Raw genomic sequence first — 16181 nt, forward strand, 5'->3', positions numbered from 1 at the left:
TCTCCCCAGGCAAGGGAAACAAAAGAAAAAATAAACAAATGGGACTACATCAAATTAAAAACTTTTTGCACAGCAAAAGAAAACATCAACAAAATAAAAAGACAACTCACAGAATAGGAAAACATTTTGCTGATACATCTGATAAGGGGTTAATACCAAAATTTATAAAGAACTTACAAATCTCAACACCAAAAATACCAAACAACCCAATTAAAAAATGGGCAAAGGACCTAAATAGGCACTTCTCCAAAGAAGTGCCGTTAGATATATGAAAAGATGCTCATTAGATGGCCATTAGATATATGAAAAGATGTTCAACGTCACTAATCATCAGAGAAATGCAAATTAAAACCACAATGAGATACCATCTCACACCTGTCAGAATGGCTGTCATCAAAAAATCAACAAACAAGTGTTCATGAAGATTTGAGAAACGGGAACCCTTTTGCACTGTTGGTGGAAATGCAGACTGGTACAGCCACTGTGGAAAGCAGTGCAGTGAAACATCAAAAAATTAAAAATGAATCTGCCTTTAGACCAGCAATTCCACTTCTGGGAACATATCAGAAGGAACCCAAAATACTAATTTGAAAGAATAGATGTATCCCTATGTTCACTGCCACGCCAAGATTCGGAAACAGCCCAAGCGCCCATCCATCACTAGATGACTAGAGATAAAAAGCTGTGGGACATTTACACAATGGAATTCTACTTGGCTGTAAAAAAAATTTTTTTTTTACCCTTTGCAACAGTATGGATGGATCTGGAGAGTATTATGATAAATGAAATAAGCCAGTCAGAGAAAGACAAATACCATGATTTCACTCATAAGTGGAATCTAATGAACAAACGGAACTAACAAGGAAAACAGACAGACTCATAGGTGGAGAGCAGATGACAGCTAGTGGGGGCAGGGGTGGGTTGGGTCAGGGGGTGGAGGGATTGAGCAAAAAGGAAGGACTCATGGACATGGACAACAGTGTGGTGATTGCTGGGGAGGGGGGTTTATAAGGGGACTAAATGGTAATGGAGAAAAAATACAATAAAGATTAAATTTGAAAAGAAGAAAGAAAAAAATAGACATTAGTCATGGGGAATAAGTACACAATTGATGTGGAAGGTGACTGGGAGTCAGTGTAGGTTTATGAGAAGTGAGTAACAGATCACAGTAACAGGACTCAAAACAGGTAATTCTTCCTGCTGACATGTAAAGGTAAGATTAAGCAAAGACCAGAGAGGAGGCAGCAGCTTGTTTAGTTGTGAAAAACTTATCTTTGACATCTGGATATTTGTGTTCTACTATCTACCTCTTATAGTTTCCTGTTTTGTTTTGTCTCATTCTGGGCTATCAGCTGGCATATGTAGCTGCCATCAGAATTGCTGGTCTATAGAACCCCTACAGCCTGTATTCTAATAGCTTGTTTCAAACCTGTAATGCCCAAATAACCAATCTTCATTCATCATCCATTCACCCACTTATACACTCATTATCATACCTATCCAACTATCCACCAAATAGTCGTAACAACTACTGACTTGTTTGAGGCTCTGGAATAATTTGGAAATGAATAAAACATAGCTGCTGTCTTTAAGTGTTTTATAGACTTCTGGGGTAAACAGAATCACAAATAACTCTTACATTAGATGAACAATTTTTTACTTTTTTCATCTCATGGCACACATAAAGTAATTACTAAAATTCTGCAGCACAACAAAAATGTATTTTTTTCTGATCTGACAAAAAAATAGATAAAATTTTGATTCATTCACATGGGACAGCTATTATTGTGTTGGCTTTTGATTCATTCACATGGGACAGCTATTATTGTGTTGGCTGTTGTCATTTTTTAATTTGACAATCCAGTATGTCAATGCAAGAAACATCCAAATCTGTAAGAATTTTTATGAATTTGAGCCAAAGTGACAATTGCTGGGATGAAAAGCCTCAATGAATTGAGAAAATGTTCCAGAGAATGGCAGGTTAGCACCTTATTTCATATATCAGATTCAAAAGGGAAGATGTGCCCTAGCTGGTGTGGCTCAGTGAATTGAGTGCCAGCCTACCAACCAAAATGTCGCTGGTTCAATTCCCAGTCAGGGCACATGCCTGGGTTGTGGGCCAGGTTCCCAGTGGGGGATGTGTGAGGGGCAACCACACATTGATGTTTCTCTTTCTCCCTCCTTTCTCCTCTCTGGAAATAAATACATAATTTTATTTTAATCTATTTTTATTTTTAATTGTTCAAGTACAGTTTTCTGTCTTTTATTCCCATCCCAGCCTACCTTCCATTATTTTTTTTTAAGAAAAGACCCTAAGGCATTGGTGCTAGATTAGGTAGGGAGAAAGCAAAGATAAGGGAAGGGGTACCGCTGGGATTGGATAAAAAGTAAAATGATAGACACATCTTTTACATAGGTGAGTACAGGATAGTAATAGTCAACAATTAACATGATAACAATGAGGGGATTCGTAGCCTCTGCTCTGGTGTGGTGGTTGTGCTCCAGAGATTTGGGAAAAAGGGAAGTTACCTGACTTTCCAAAGATATGTTATCATAGATGCAAAAAGACAACAGACTCAAGGTAAAGATTGACTTTTTTATCAATGAAAATTACAGCATAGGACAATGACTGCCAGTGATCATCTGCTCTTATTTAATAAGTTTTAATTTCAGACCATCCTTTGCAGTTACTTTAGGTCTCTGAGTTTGTAAGGCTGTCACACAGGCCTTCCCCTGGATTTGTCAGGTTTCATATGTGGATAAAGTGCCCCTAACTAGTCAGGTATTGCAAGTTTTAAAAATGCGGCACACCGGTGTGCCTGCTGTGGCACACTAGTCGAAAATCACTGCACTAGACAGCTTCTAAGTACCACGAGAGAGGAATGAACAAAATTCTATGCCAGGGGTTGAAAACTGGGAGCAAATCAGGCTGCATTTGGCCAGCAAATATTTTGTTTGGCCCACATATTTGTATGCTTTAAAATCAGACTCCAACATTTAAAAATTAGGACATTTCTCATAAAAACCCAGATTCCTCGTGTCTGGTGAAAATAGGAAGATCTGAGTACACTAGGCCAATTCCTGCAGGGTGGTAATTGGCAGGATCTGGGCAGCAGCTGCCCCTTGTAGGCAGAGCTCTCCAGTTTGCCACACTCTTTGCCACTCCTATTACGCCCTGACATCAAAGCCAAATGTTCAGTTGCCAGTCATCATCAGCTTGTGGGTACTTTTTTATAGTAGAGTTAAAAGAAAGGTAAAAGAAATTTTTAAAACTCAAATCTCTATTAAAAGTAGAAGTAATAAGCTATGTGTTTCAAGAAAAGTGGATTGTAGAATAGAAAAATACTCCTAGAAAATTCAACAGACAATTCCTTGTTTAAGATGCACATAAGATCTTCCATTTATGTTGTGAGTTTGCAGCCTCTGTCATACAAAGAAAAGCATTAGCTTTGAAATGAGGAAGACCTGACCTTGAAAGCTGGCGCCAGCACTTACTCACTGTGTGACCTTGGCAATTTATTTGCCCTCTCTGTGCTTTAGTTTCTTCATATATAAAATAGAGGTAATTACCTACCTCAGAGGGCTGTTGTCAGGTGACAATGAGATAAAAGATATAATATTCTCAGCCAGTGCCTGGCACATGGTAAATGTTAGCTCTTACTAGTGCAGAGTACAAAAGAGAGCAACCTTCTCCAAAGGGAGCCTTTACAGGATGTTTAGGGTTTCATTGTGAGATGAGGAAAGAAGGCATGCTTTCTTCACACAGAAAGGCCTAAGAAAAGACAGAAAGGATGGCAAATATCCTGTGTCAGTGGCCAAAACAGAGGCTTAACAGTGAAGCTGAAAACATCATCTATGCAAAAATTTTAAAAGTCAGGCTGAGGAGAGCTATCCAATAAATAAGTCAGTATTTCTCAAAATGTATCACTGTGTGATGGATTTAGGTGATAAAAACGGAACAGGACATTTAATAACACTGAATCATAAGGTGAGAATGTCATTCTCTTTCGATTCTCTTTCAAACCTTCTACAATAATTAAGCATAAGAGAACCTCTTGGTTTGATTCTATTCATCTCAAGCACCTCTCTAACCACACTTGCTAAACCTCCATTTCCAGAGACAGCAGACCTCAGGCTCCGTAGCAACATTATCTAGCTACAACTTAATTAACAATTTTGTTTCTCCTTGTTTTAAGTTTTACAGTTTCCTTATAGCAAGCGAATTTTTGATTTTTAAATGTGGAGCAATAAAGTCTCCTTGTAAAATCATAAAATATAAAGTAAAAGCATATTTAGGCGAAAATGAGTGAGACGATTTAGAGAAAAATGGCAAGTAAATAAGAGTATGAGTAGTATGTGGATGTGGCAAAAATTGTTAAGTTGGAGAAACATTACGGATGTAAAAGGAGCCTAGGGTGGAATGTAAGGGAGCGACAAGACCAGAATGTGACTATCTGTAAAACCACCTCGGCAAGGCCACGACCTCACGCGTTGTACATCCCTTTGTCCCCTCTCAGGGCCTCAGTTTCTCCATCTGCAAGTGTGGGGATGGAAGAGCGACCTCACAGTCCGCCAGTCCCGCTAGGCCTCAGGCCCGTTGCCCCTGGCAACCACGGGAGATCACGCAGCCGCTCCCATCACGCACGCGGGGCTCAGCCTCCCGCTCCTCCCGGACTGCCCCGCTCCTCACCACTGCTCCACTTTATCTCTCCACGTCAATACGGCCCTCATTGCAGCTTCCTTCACGCCTCCGGCCCCTCCTCCCCGCCTCAGCAACAGGGCCCACACCTACAGCCACTTTGGCTACCTGCGCTACCCCTGGCAACGCACAAGCGCAGTGAGCTGCGCGCGCGCGGCTGAGAGTGCGCATGTCTAAAAATGAGGGCTGGAAATGGAGCAAAGATGGAACTGGAGCCTTGTAGGCTTCTGGGCAACAGGCGCTTACGATTGGCCTGAATGAGTAGGGGGCGGTGCGTCTTTCTCAACAGAGGAGTTGATTGGCTGAGCCGTGGAAAGCGCTGTGGCTGTGTGGGCCGCCAGAAGAAGGTTATGGAGTGAGACGTGTTTTGACTTCCCTCAGCTTTTGGTTTCAGCCTAGCGCTCTGAGCCTACGACGTTTTCACATCTTAATCTGCTTCACACCCTGAGCATCGCACCGTTTCGGCTTGTTGATTCAGCCCGAGCCCGCTTCAGGGGCACGGCTGAAATGGAGAGTCCCAGCCTGGGGGACAGTGGAGCTGCCCCCTCCTTCACCTCCAATGAGCATCTAGCGCCAGACCCGCCGTGTGACTTCTGGCAAGTTATTGTCCCTCTTCGAGCCTCAGTTTCACCACCTGTAAAATGGGAGCGGGGGGGCTTGCGGTTGGTGGGCCTTTCTAATCTGTGGTCGACAGAGACCTTGAGGCCTAAGGGTTAGTAACTAGGCGTTAATGCTGGAGGTCAGTACTGTTAGAGTGAGGTCAGCCCTAAGTTTTCCTTTCTTACCCAAAATGACGAGGGAGCTTGGAGGAGCAGGGAGGTGGTACAAGGAGAGAGGCCTTCTTGGGTTGGAGGATCCTAGGAAGAGCTTGTGGGAAATGTCAAATTAAGCAGCCAGCAGCTCCCCAAAAATGTGTCCTATGAGAAGTAACAGAGGAAGGTAAGAGGAGTTACCTATGAAAGTATCTTCCTATGGAGTTACATTCCTATGAAATGTAGTCCTGAGAACTACCTTTAAAGGTATTACTTCCTTTATACAGATGAGGAAAGGAGACTGGGAGGTTAAGAAACTTGCTCTTGGATACACAGCTAGTAAATGACAGACCTGGGATTTGAACCCAATACGTTGACTTTAAAGTTTGTACTCTTCTCACCAGGTTTCAGTTTCCTTATCTATAAAATTGTGAACTATATAATTTCTCAAGATCCGCCAAACTCTCCAAAACTATATAACTCCAAACTATGTCGGAAGATCTCAATTCTAATTTTAGACACTAGCTCTTGGTTAGTTTCCCTGTTTGTAGAAAAGAAGTTAGGTTAGACATTTTTACAGACCCAGTCAACTTCTGAAATGTGTGATTAGGATACACTCTACTGAAGTTTTTCAGTGGTAGTACAGGGGAAGAAGTATTAGACCAAGATTTAATAGACCTGGGTTCTGATATCAGCTCCGCAAGTAACTTAATCTTCCTATCAGTTTTATCAGTAAGAGTAATCGTTATCCAGTCTACCTCAAAGGTTTCATGAGGGTAAAGAATGAAAGATATTGGCAAATTCTGTGTCAGAAATTACCTTTTAGAGGGTTACGACATCTAATGAAAGTAATACTCTTCTCCAGAGAAATACATATATATTGGGTTGGCCAACAAATTTGTTGGGTTTTTTCCATAAGATGACTCTAGTTGTCTTTAATTCATTCAAAACAATTTTGTTAGATTGTATAGTGACAGCTGTCATAACAGTGTGCGTTTTTCTAAAAAAAAAAAAATTGGTGAATTTTTGTGTAGCCATTTTAATATTGAAGATGAAAGAAAATATTCAACATTTACAGCATATTATGCTTTATTAGTTCAAGAAAAGTAAAAACACAACTGAAATGCAAAAATAGATTTGTGCAGTGTATGGAGAAGGTGCTGTGATTGATTGAACATGTCAAAACTGGTTTTCGGAGTTTTGTGCTGGAGATTTTCTCAGCTGGACGATGTTCCGCTGTCAGGTGGACCAGTTGAAGTTGACAGCAATCAAATCCAAACATTGAGAACAATCAGTGTTATACCACGCAGGAGATAACCGACATAGTCAGAATATCCAAATCAATAAAGTTATTGGTAGAAATAAAAAATGTGCCTTTTACAGAAAAAACCATATGGACTTTTTGGCCAACTCAATATATATAACTTTTTTACTTATTTGGGGAAGAGGAGGGTGCCTCACTGATTCCTTTAAGCAGGTCTGTTGACCCCAGATTAAGAACTCAGCATTTGGTTTATTTTTTAAAATCCTCTCCCAAGGATATATTTATTGATTTTAGAGAGGGGAAGGGAGAGAGAGAGTGAGAAACATCAATGATAAAGAGAAACATCAATGAATGGTCTCTCCTATGCACCCCCAACTGGGGATCTAACCCACAATCTTTGGTATATGGGATGATGCTCCTACTAACTGGAACTGGTTCATATTTTAAAGTCATCCCAGTGTCACCAGAATTTTTTATTATAGCCCTATTGAATAATTAATTTTTAAAAAGTTTTTAGCAAATAGCTTGAGTTTTTCATGGTGTAGAGGTTTCTAAACCTTTTTAACCCTTGTTGGAGGGCAGGAAGATATTCCCATAGCATGAGATTGGTCCATACTGATTTTAATCTCTTCCATAATCCAAATAGTTCATGTGATTTTTGCTCTGTCAAGGATTGAAATTGAATAAGCAGAGGGAAATCAATTTTAAATGAGCTAATAATCCCTTGTACTTTGGTTTTTTCAGCAAGGAAAATGTTCTGGGATCAGAAAGAGTAGAAAATGAAAAACAAATGCTGATAAAAAGCAGCAGCGAGTGTAATCCCCCGCTACCAGAACCCACTGCTTCTGCCCAGTTTGGTGGTCCTGAAATGACAGAATGCCATAAGTCTGTCCCATGCGGATGGGAAAGAGTTGTGAAGCAGAGATTATCTGGAAAAACAGCAGGAAGATATGATGTATATTTTATCAGGTGAGCATGCAAGGTGGTAAAGATAGTGCTGCCATATAATTTTGTCTAAGCAGGTAGCAGGAAGTATAGCAGGTATCCTGACTTTTTTCTGTTTTTACTATAAACCCATTATGGATTCTATTCCTTCAGTGTTGCTGGTTAATTTTATCAAGTGATTTAGGGACATTACACACATTTTCTCCTGTGAATGATTAATGGTAAAGTTGCACTTAAGTTATATTTGTAAAATATTTTATAGTATCACATTCCTCCTCATAGAGGAAACTATTATAAAATACCATTTTATCGCTATTTTTATTTTAAGTGACAAATATCCATGGCAACATTTGGAAATTATTAATTAAAAATCTGAAACATGGTCCGATTTTTTTTTAAAAGCCACTTTGTTTACTGTCAGTAAGTTTTCTTTAAAATTATTTTCTAGCCCAGAAGGACTGAAGTTCAGATCCAAAAGTTCACTTGCTAATTATCTTCGCAAAAATGAAGAGACTTCTCTTAAGCCAGAAGATTTTGATTTTACTGTACTTTCTAAAAGGGGCACCAGCTCAAGATACAAAGATTGCAGCATGGCAGCTCTGACATCACAACTGCAAAATGGAAGCAGCATTTCAAAGTGGAACCTCAGGAAAAGAAGCAGGTGCAAGAAAAATGTGTTTCCTCTGCCAAGTGGTAGTTTGGAAATGCAAGGTAGCAAAGAACTACCTAACTTTACTTCTGTGCATTTGCCTTTGAAAGAAGGTGAGGGTGTTAATGATGTGGACTCCAGAAAGGTTAGAAAGTCCAAAAGGAAGATGACTACACTGAAAGAAACTCAAACTATAAAAACTAAAACAAGGTACCAGATGAGTCTTCCAGCTTCTGTTCAAAGTAATAGAGAAAGAGACTGTGTGTATAAGGCAGATGCTGAAAGTGAACCTGCTGCACAAGAAAGTCAGCTTGATAGAACTTCCTGCATCTCTGATGCCAGAGCAAGCAACGACCTCCTTGATGTGATGGATGAAGAAAAGAGACTTATAAAAGAAAAATCACTGAGTTCAGGATCAAATTTGAGTTTTGAACAAATAACTTCTGGCATCATAAACAAATTTAGTTCAACCGAAGAAGCAGAACCCAACAAGAAGTGTGAGGATACCTTTTTAGAATCTGAGGAAATAACAAAAGTAGAAGTTGGGGAAAGGAAGGAACATTTGCATACAGACAATTTAAAATGTAGCTCTGAAATGGACAACAACTGCTCACAGACTGAGAAAGACTCTACATCTGTGAAAATATGTCAAGGTATTCAGTGCATTAAACTGCTATTAAACATGTGATGAGAAGTTTATGCTCCCGATGCTGTATTTTATGCTTGTAACTAGTTAAGATATGGTAGTAGAATGAAGAAATAGTGGATACATTTTACCAAGTGATCCTAGTACCTTGTCTAACCTACCTTCAAACCCCTTCCTATGGCAGAGGGAACCAGCTGGTTCCTGCCTTGACACTCCCAGCAAAGGAGCATTGTGCCATTAACAGCTGCCACCTTCTCTCCCTTGTGCAGCAGCTGGGACTCTTCTCAACAGTGCTTTCCCTTCTTCGTATCTTCTTTCCAGCCAATAATCTTACAACTTGAGGGAAATGAAAAGGCTTCACTTGGAAAAGGTTTGAGGAAGACTCATTTTATACATAAATGAGTTGAGAAGAGTCAGTGTTTTCTCTTCACACCACTGCTGTTACTTATTACTGATGTGTGACTTCCAATTTAATTTTGCATATATCATAGTCATTTTTATCATCTATAATGTAATGTTTCTCTGCTGCTTTAGGGATCTAAATAATTCAAAACTGTACTCACATAGTTCATCTGTTATTTGTAAGATGCTCTTAATACAGAGTATAGAGCTGAGTACTTTTACCTTTTTAATACTTCAATGAGTAAGAGATAAAAAGGAGACATTTTGAGCAGCCTGGTATTGGTTATTCATTATGCCATTATGGTATAATGAATAACTCCTTTGAAAACGATAGTAATTTTACTTAAATCTTACGAGGATACAACATGGACAAGTTGATGGAGCAAGGGATTAGACTTGATTCCTGCTCAGGCCCACTCATGATTTTATGTCTTTGCTGTACCTGGAATTTCTCCACCTTTCACAGAAGGTGGCCGTATATACCTAGGACCTGCATAAGAATTCTTCAAGTCTGTTCTTTAAAACTTTGAGCTTCTTAAAGCCTTCAGGTTTATATAGATTTATTGCTAGTACAATGGGCAAATTATGTTTTAAAAACATTCTTTTGCAATCACAATGGAAATATCTATCCTATATATAAAGTCTATTTCTCAACATTAGATGAAGTACCTTCTGGTTAATAGATGTTCAATGAAATAGTAAAGACTTTCCCATTGGCTTAAGTAGAAATTGGCCAGTCTCTTAGTAATAAAGGAGGCTAGTTAGTAATTATTAATAAGAACCCACAGAAGAAAATTATAAAGTAGTCAGTAAGCACAGTTTCCTCTGTTCTAACTTTTTTACTTTCTCCTAGGCTTTGCCTGTTTAAACTGTTGTAGAATGGCAAAAACAGCCACTAAACTAATCTGGAGACTGGGATGCTCACCCCAGTCTCCAGTCAGTGCCACTGTTGTTTTCCGACAGTTGCTTAATTTCTAAGTCTTGGTTTCTTCATCTGTAAAAATGGAAGTAATACACTTCACTAGTGCTGTTTATTTTATCAAGACTATTGTAAAGTACCTGGCTGGCGTAGCTCAGTGGATTGAGCACGGGCTGGGAACTAAAGTGTCCCAGGTTCGATTCCCAGCCAGGGTACATTCCTGGGTTGCAGGCCATAACCCCCAGCAACCACACATTGATGTTTCTCTCTCTCTCTCTCTCTTTCCCCCTCCCTTCCCTCCCTAAAAATGGATGAATAAAATCTTTTAAAAAAAAAAAGACTATTGTAAAGTAAAACGAGAAGTGAAAAAAGATGGCTTGATGGTATACAAATACAAGGTATTATTAACTGACATTCAAATGTAAAAGGTACGGCTAAAGAGGGCATTAAATATGATTTTTGAAACTTGGGAAGCCTGATAATGCTGATCAAATAGTCTTTGGTAAAGTAACTGAGCTTCCCAGTAGATAATTGTCTCAGGTGTATGGAGGTCAAAATCTTAGGATTTTCTGAAGGTTCTGTTTTATCTATTCCTCCCTGCCCCCCCCATCCCTCCCCCCCGCCCCCCCCGCTTTTTTTTGGCAAGGGTAAAAATGTTCACTGCAGAAATTTCGGCAAATAGAAAAAATTAAAGAATAAAAGAACATCGGAAACAACCACTATACCATCTTGATTCATTTTATTCGAATCTCTGTAAATACCTATATTATTTTTCTTTTTAAAATTAAATTGGGGTCATATGTAGAATATTGCTTTTTTTCACCTGGAAGTGAGAAAGTATGATACATTCTCAAAAATATTTCAATGACAGCATTGTACAAATGTGTCATAATTTTAAATATTCCATATTATTTCCAATTTTACAATACTATGAACTCCAAGTGTAAGTCACAAAGAACTAGTGTGCAAAGAACATGTATAAAGGACCCATGGACATGGACAGCAGGATGGGAATCGACTGTGGGAGTGAGGGTGGATGGGGTAGGGGAGAGCAAGTGGGGAAAAATTGGGGTAACTGTAACAGAACAATAAAATTTTAAAAATGAGAAAGAAAGAACTAGTATAACAGAGTGGTTAAAGGTCTAAACTCTGGAACCAGACTGCCTGGATTTGAATTTCAGCGGTAATGCTGCTTAGCCATGGCCAGGTTGCTCAGCTTCTCTGTGCCTCAATTTCCCTATCTGGAGAGTGGAGATAAAATAGTGCCTTAGCTCATAGGTCATTAGTAGGATTAAATTGGTTAATTTTGGGAAAGTGCCTGGCACATTCTTAAAGCTTTATAACAGGTTTATTATTATTATTGTTATTATTATCATTACTATTATTTGCATCCCTGAATATTTCTTTAGGCTAAACCATAGATTCTATAAACAATGTTCACTCTTCCTTTTCAGAAGACACCATCCCACGGACACAAGTAGAGAAAAGGAAAACAAGCCTATATTTTTCCAGCAAGTATAACAAAGAAGGTATCCCTTCCCCATTCAGAATATCAGATTTTAAATCTGTTTCAGATATGCAACTCTGATTCACTGTCTTTGTTCAGTTCTTAGCCCCCCACGACGCAAAGCCTTTAAGAAGTGGACACCTCCTCGGTCACCCTTTAATCTTGTCCAAGAAACACTTTTTCACGATCCATGGAAGCTCCTCATAGCAACCATATTTCTCAATCGGACCTCAGGTTTGTGGATTTTAACCAGTGCCTTAGCATAGATGGTGTGATGACAGAGAGCACTGACTTGATTGGGAAGCCTGTGTTCAAGTTTGATTTCGAGTCTGTGTGACATCAGGTAAAGGTCTTCCTCTTCCAGCACTTAAACTTTCCACCCATGAGTAAGTTAGACTAGCCTTTGTAGCACTAAGGCGCAGATTTTCACTTGTGTTCTACTTCCAAATTAGTTTTGGTTATCAATGAAAATCAGTTATGTAACATCCCTTAGTTGTGCATAAAAGCATTTCTTTTTTACTGAATACTTTCTTTAATGTCATTGCCACCTGCTTTCATACTAGTTATCTAGTAACGTGATTATTTTAAAACTAATACAGGGTTGGGCAAACAGCTTTACAGTTGTAGTGCAAACAAATAAGACAAAAAATAATAACACAAGAATAAGCTGTTTCGCGTACTCATAACTGTAAACCTACATTTGCCCACACCTGTTTTATGTAGGGCCAGGTTACAGCATAATCTGGACTATTAACCTAATAGGTTACTGGTGTTGGTTTTTCACTCTGAAAGTGGTTATTTGTTTAAGTAATTCTTATTAGTGGTTTAAAAATTTTTAAAAAGGCCTGGCTGGTGTGGCTCAGTGGATTGAGTACTGGCTTTCAAACCAACAGGTCACCAGTTCCCTTCCTAGTCAGGGCACATGCCTGGGTTGCGGGCCACATCCCCAGTTGGGGACTCATGAGAGATAACCACACATTGATGTTTCTCTCCCTCCCTTCCCCTCTCTAAAAATAAATAAATAAAATCTTTTAAAAGAAAAATAAAGCTCTATGTGAGGTTTGTAGTTGAAGAAGTACCTGAATCTAAATTAGCCCATGTGGAGGCTTGTGATCACATAGTTATCCTCGCATCCCAGGTAAAATGGCAATCCCCGTGCTTTGGGAGTTTCTGGAGAAGTATCCTTCGGCAGAGGTAGCAAGAACTGCAGACTGGAGAGATGTGTCAGAACTTCTTAAACCTCTTGGTCTCTACGAACTTCGAGCAAAAACCATTATCAAGTTCTCAGGTACTTTCCCATATACCCAAAGGAAAAAATATAAACTGTGTCTATTTAAGAAAGCCACACCTTAAACTTTTATGTCCATGGATGCTACATTAATAGAAGTCATTCAGCTCAAGCACCAAAGGCATTTAAAAACAGTCCACTTGCCCCAAACCACAGTCTCCCATCGACCCAGGCAATAAACCTTTGCCCAGCACTGAGTCCAGCCATGTGGGCATAATTAGAGGAAGAAGTCAGTGGAGCAGAAAGCCCTCAGGACAATACCTCTTTGAGTTAGCACAAAATAATGGACAGTAAGTGGCAGGTAAGGTGTTCAGACAGACCAGTGCTTCGGGCTCTCAGAAGAAAGAACAATCACCACAGGGGTTAAGAGAGATTCTTTCCTGTCCCTTTCTGCTGTTATCCCATCCAGCCCCCCATCACCACACATTTGGGGAAAGTATCTTCCTAGAGGCTGGCCTAATATGTGAGCTGTTATATTCTCAGATGAGTATCTGACGAAGCAGTGGAGGTATCCGATTGAGCTTCATGGGATTGGCAAATATGGCAACGACTCCTACCGAATTTTTTGCATCAATGAGTGGAAGCAGGTGAGGTCCACTTGCAGCCAGATCATCTCCAGCACATATTGTCTCTGAGACAAAAATAAATCCACTGTTGTGGCTAAAACTATTTCTTGGACACATTTGCTGTTACAGTCACAAACAGTTTTGTTCCAAACTTGAGGGGCAGTAGCTGGCATGCAGTTATTGGCAACAGGGAGAGGCTCCATAGACACAAGTCCATAAAGACTCCTTGGTGTGGCCCCTGACTGACCTCCAAAAGTTTGTCACTTGGCCTTGTTCTTTCATTCCATTCATGTAATATCTCTAAGCCTGATGTGGTTTCCTTCCTGTCACAATCATACTAGCCTTCAAGAGTACACCACAGGAAAGTAGTGATGTTTGAGCTTGGAATGCGACTAGGGTTTCTTCTAGTCGTCTCAGATTGTTTTTGTGGTAACCAGGTCTGGGTCGTACTTCAGCTGCCCATTCTATTGAATTTGCCTACTACACAGGCATCTGAGTGATGTCCTGGATGGTAGGCACTGCCGGGTAGCCTGCTACATTGTCCTCTTAATCTGTGACCACCCTAAGCATTTAGCTAGTAGAGGTCTGGCCCAGCCCATGCCTGCTTCACCATTTATTGTGACCTGAGCAATCCATGTAACTCTCAGGGTCTAAAACCTCCTACTGGAAAAGGGCATATCGATGCTTGTTCATGTTATCACTACTCCATGCCCCAGATTCTGGTGAAGATGAGTACTAAATTGAAAAAGACTTTATAAGCTGTAGAATTACTTTAATGTAAGGTATAATTTTAAACATTTGTGAATCCCATTAGGTTAAAGGTTATAATTTCCATGTATATTATCATGATTTGTGTTCTACTATATCTTTAAAAAGCAAATTTTAAAAATGTATTTCTGACTGACTTACATAAGGCCTCTGTCTCCTGATTTCTTCCAGGTGCACCCTGAAGACCATAAGTTAAATAAATATCATGACTGGCTTTGGGAAAATCATGAAAAATTAAGTCTATCTTAAAATTCTGTGAAGTTTTCAAACTAGTTTTTTATACATCTCTTTGATTCTTCAGAGCGTCATTCAGCCAACCACCTTTCCAGGTGTATAGATTTTAATCAGCCCAACTGGAAACTAATTATGTTTTCTTAACATGCATGCCACTGGTAGATCTTTGCTACTGAATGTGCTACAACATGTTTTGAGGTTTTTTTAAAAAACAAATTGTGGTTTGACAACAATCCTAAAAATGTTTATGACTTTTCCAAAAATGAAATTTGATTTGAAGTGAAAAAAAATTTTCTAAACTATCAATGATACAAAGCAAATTTCTGTCAACCTTGCTTGAGGAAAGATTAGACTTTCTGTACTCTTTCTATAAAAATGATGTTATACAATTGTTATATGAAGAAGTAATCAAAAGAGTTTGCAGCCAAACATATAAAAGATAGCACAGGAGATATTAAGCAGTTAATTTTAAAAATATGTTTACTTAAAGCTAACACCTCAAAGAAAAATAAGATTCTTTTGTCATCATGTGTTGGCTTTCAGGAATTGGAACTTTGACCCCAGTGTCCACTTGATAACCTAATGTGAGTGTCTGCTGCATATCAGAGTGCCAGCTTCTAGCTCATGCATGTTACTTCGATCCCTTTATGGAGTGAAGTAACATGCATGAAAAACTCGAGCATTTACCCATCTCTCATCTTCCAGCTGGAGGACAGGACCTTTAAAGTTTTATGTCATTTTTAACACACATTTTATAATGTTACAGCTTAAATACTGAAATAGTTGCCTTAGAAAGAACTCGCCAACCCAAAATAATCCTGTTAGCAAGTTTCAATGACCAGTTGCCATTTTAAGGTGTAATTTGTAAATTAAAATGGATTTACAGGATTGAAGCAGTGAAAAATAAAGAAGTGGTTGCGGAAACGACCTCTGCTGTAAGGTGGTGTGTGAGCAGGGCCAGAGTGCGGTGTGCTGCAGGGCCAGTCGGTGGTTTCCATCTTAGTGAGCAAGTGTGTTTTCAAAGAGGAATGGATTTTGACCAGAGAACAGGATAACACCCCCAAAGGCAAACATCCACTTCATAACTTTTTTTCCATATTTTTATTTATTAAACATCAAAGTAACATTCACTAAGTACAAAGCTCTGTGCTGGGGAGGGATGCAAAGATGAAAAGGCTCCGTAGAGACCCTCACAGGGAGAGACAACAACTCACACAATAGTTAAGGTGTAGAGACAAGATGCCCCAAATACTGCAGCTAAGAAAGTAGAGAGGCATCTGAAACCCTGGGCTACAGCTAGGGTTGGAGGGTAGGGCAAGCTCACCAAGCTTAGGGCATCAGGTGCGGCTGGTTGGCAGGGCCTGCCGTCAAAACCACCCCCCTGAATCTCTATTAGGAGTGCCACAGCCAGACCTGGTTTTTCCCCTTTGCTGCTAATGAAGTTGCCTGACCTTGGTACCTGTTCCCTAATCTGTTTAGAATGGGACAGTGCTGTCTATGATTATTAAGTTAATGCATGGAAGTGCTTCAGTGGAGCCTTAC

General features: G+C 39.5%; 2 protein-coding genes across 9 annotated transcripts in view; one reads left to right on the forward strand and one right to left on the reverse strand.

Annotated features, from left to right (window-relative positions):
* Nucleotides 1-4842, reverse strand: part of IFT122 (intraflagellar transport 122) — a 74317-nt gene extending 69475 nt beyond the window's left edge. For 3 of the 6 annotated variants that reach the window (XM_028518026.2, XM_036030769.1, XM_036030767.1), the window contains exon 1: nt 4691-4841. In XM_028518026.2, coding sequence (XP_028373827.1) covers nt 4691-4731 — 41 coding nt within the window. In that variant the 5' untranslated portion in view covers nt 4732-4841. Of the gene's footprint in view, nt 1-4690 lie in introns of all 6 variants that reach the window. The other 3 variants (XM_028518027.2, XM_036030768.1, XM_036030770.1) reach the window with 2 other exon arrangements.
* An 85-nt stretch (nt 4843-4927) lies between these two features.
* On the forward strand, nt 4928-15564 carry MBD4 (methyl-CpG binding domain 4, DNA glycosylase). Of its 3 annotated transcripts, none has more exons than XM_028518727.2 (8): nt 4928-5295; nt 7460-7684; nt 8109-8962; nt 11731-11805; nt 11883-12017; nt 12922-13071; nt 13555-13658; nt 14577-15564. In XM_028518727.2, exons 1-8 carry the CDS (start codon nt 5207-5209, stop codon nt 14652-14654), a joined length of 1710 nt encoding a protein of 569 aa, XP_028374528.1. In that variant the 5' UTR covers nt 4928-5206; the 3' UTR covers nt 14655-15564. The 3 variants fall into 3 exon arrangements, with proteins under 3 accessions (XP_028374528.1, XP_035886667.1, XP_035886665.1); XM_036030772.1 differs by lacking the exon at nt 14577-15564 and adding an exon at nt 13767-14558 and having other exon boundaries at nt 4934-5295; XM_036030774.1 differs by lacking the exon at nt 8109-8962 and having other exon boundaries at nt 4931-5295.
* Nucleotides 15565-16181: the final 617 nt, after the last annotated feature.

The sequence above is a fragment of the Phyllostomus discolor genome, chromosome 7 (genome assembly GCF_004126475.2).
Source record: "Phyllostomus discolor isolate MPI-MPIP mPhyDis1 chromosome 7, mPhyDis1.pri.v3, whole genome shotgun sequence".
Lineage (NCBI taxonomy): Eukaryota > Metazoa > Chordata > Mammalia > Chiroptera > Phyllostomidae > Phyllostomus > Phyllostomus discolor.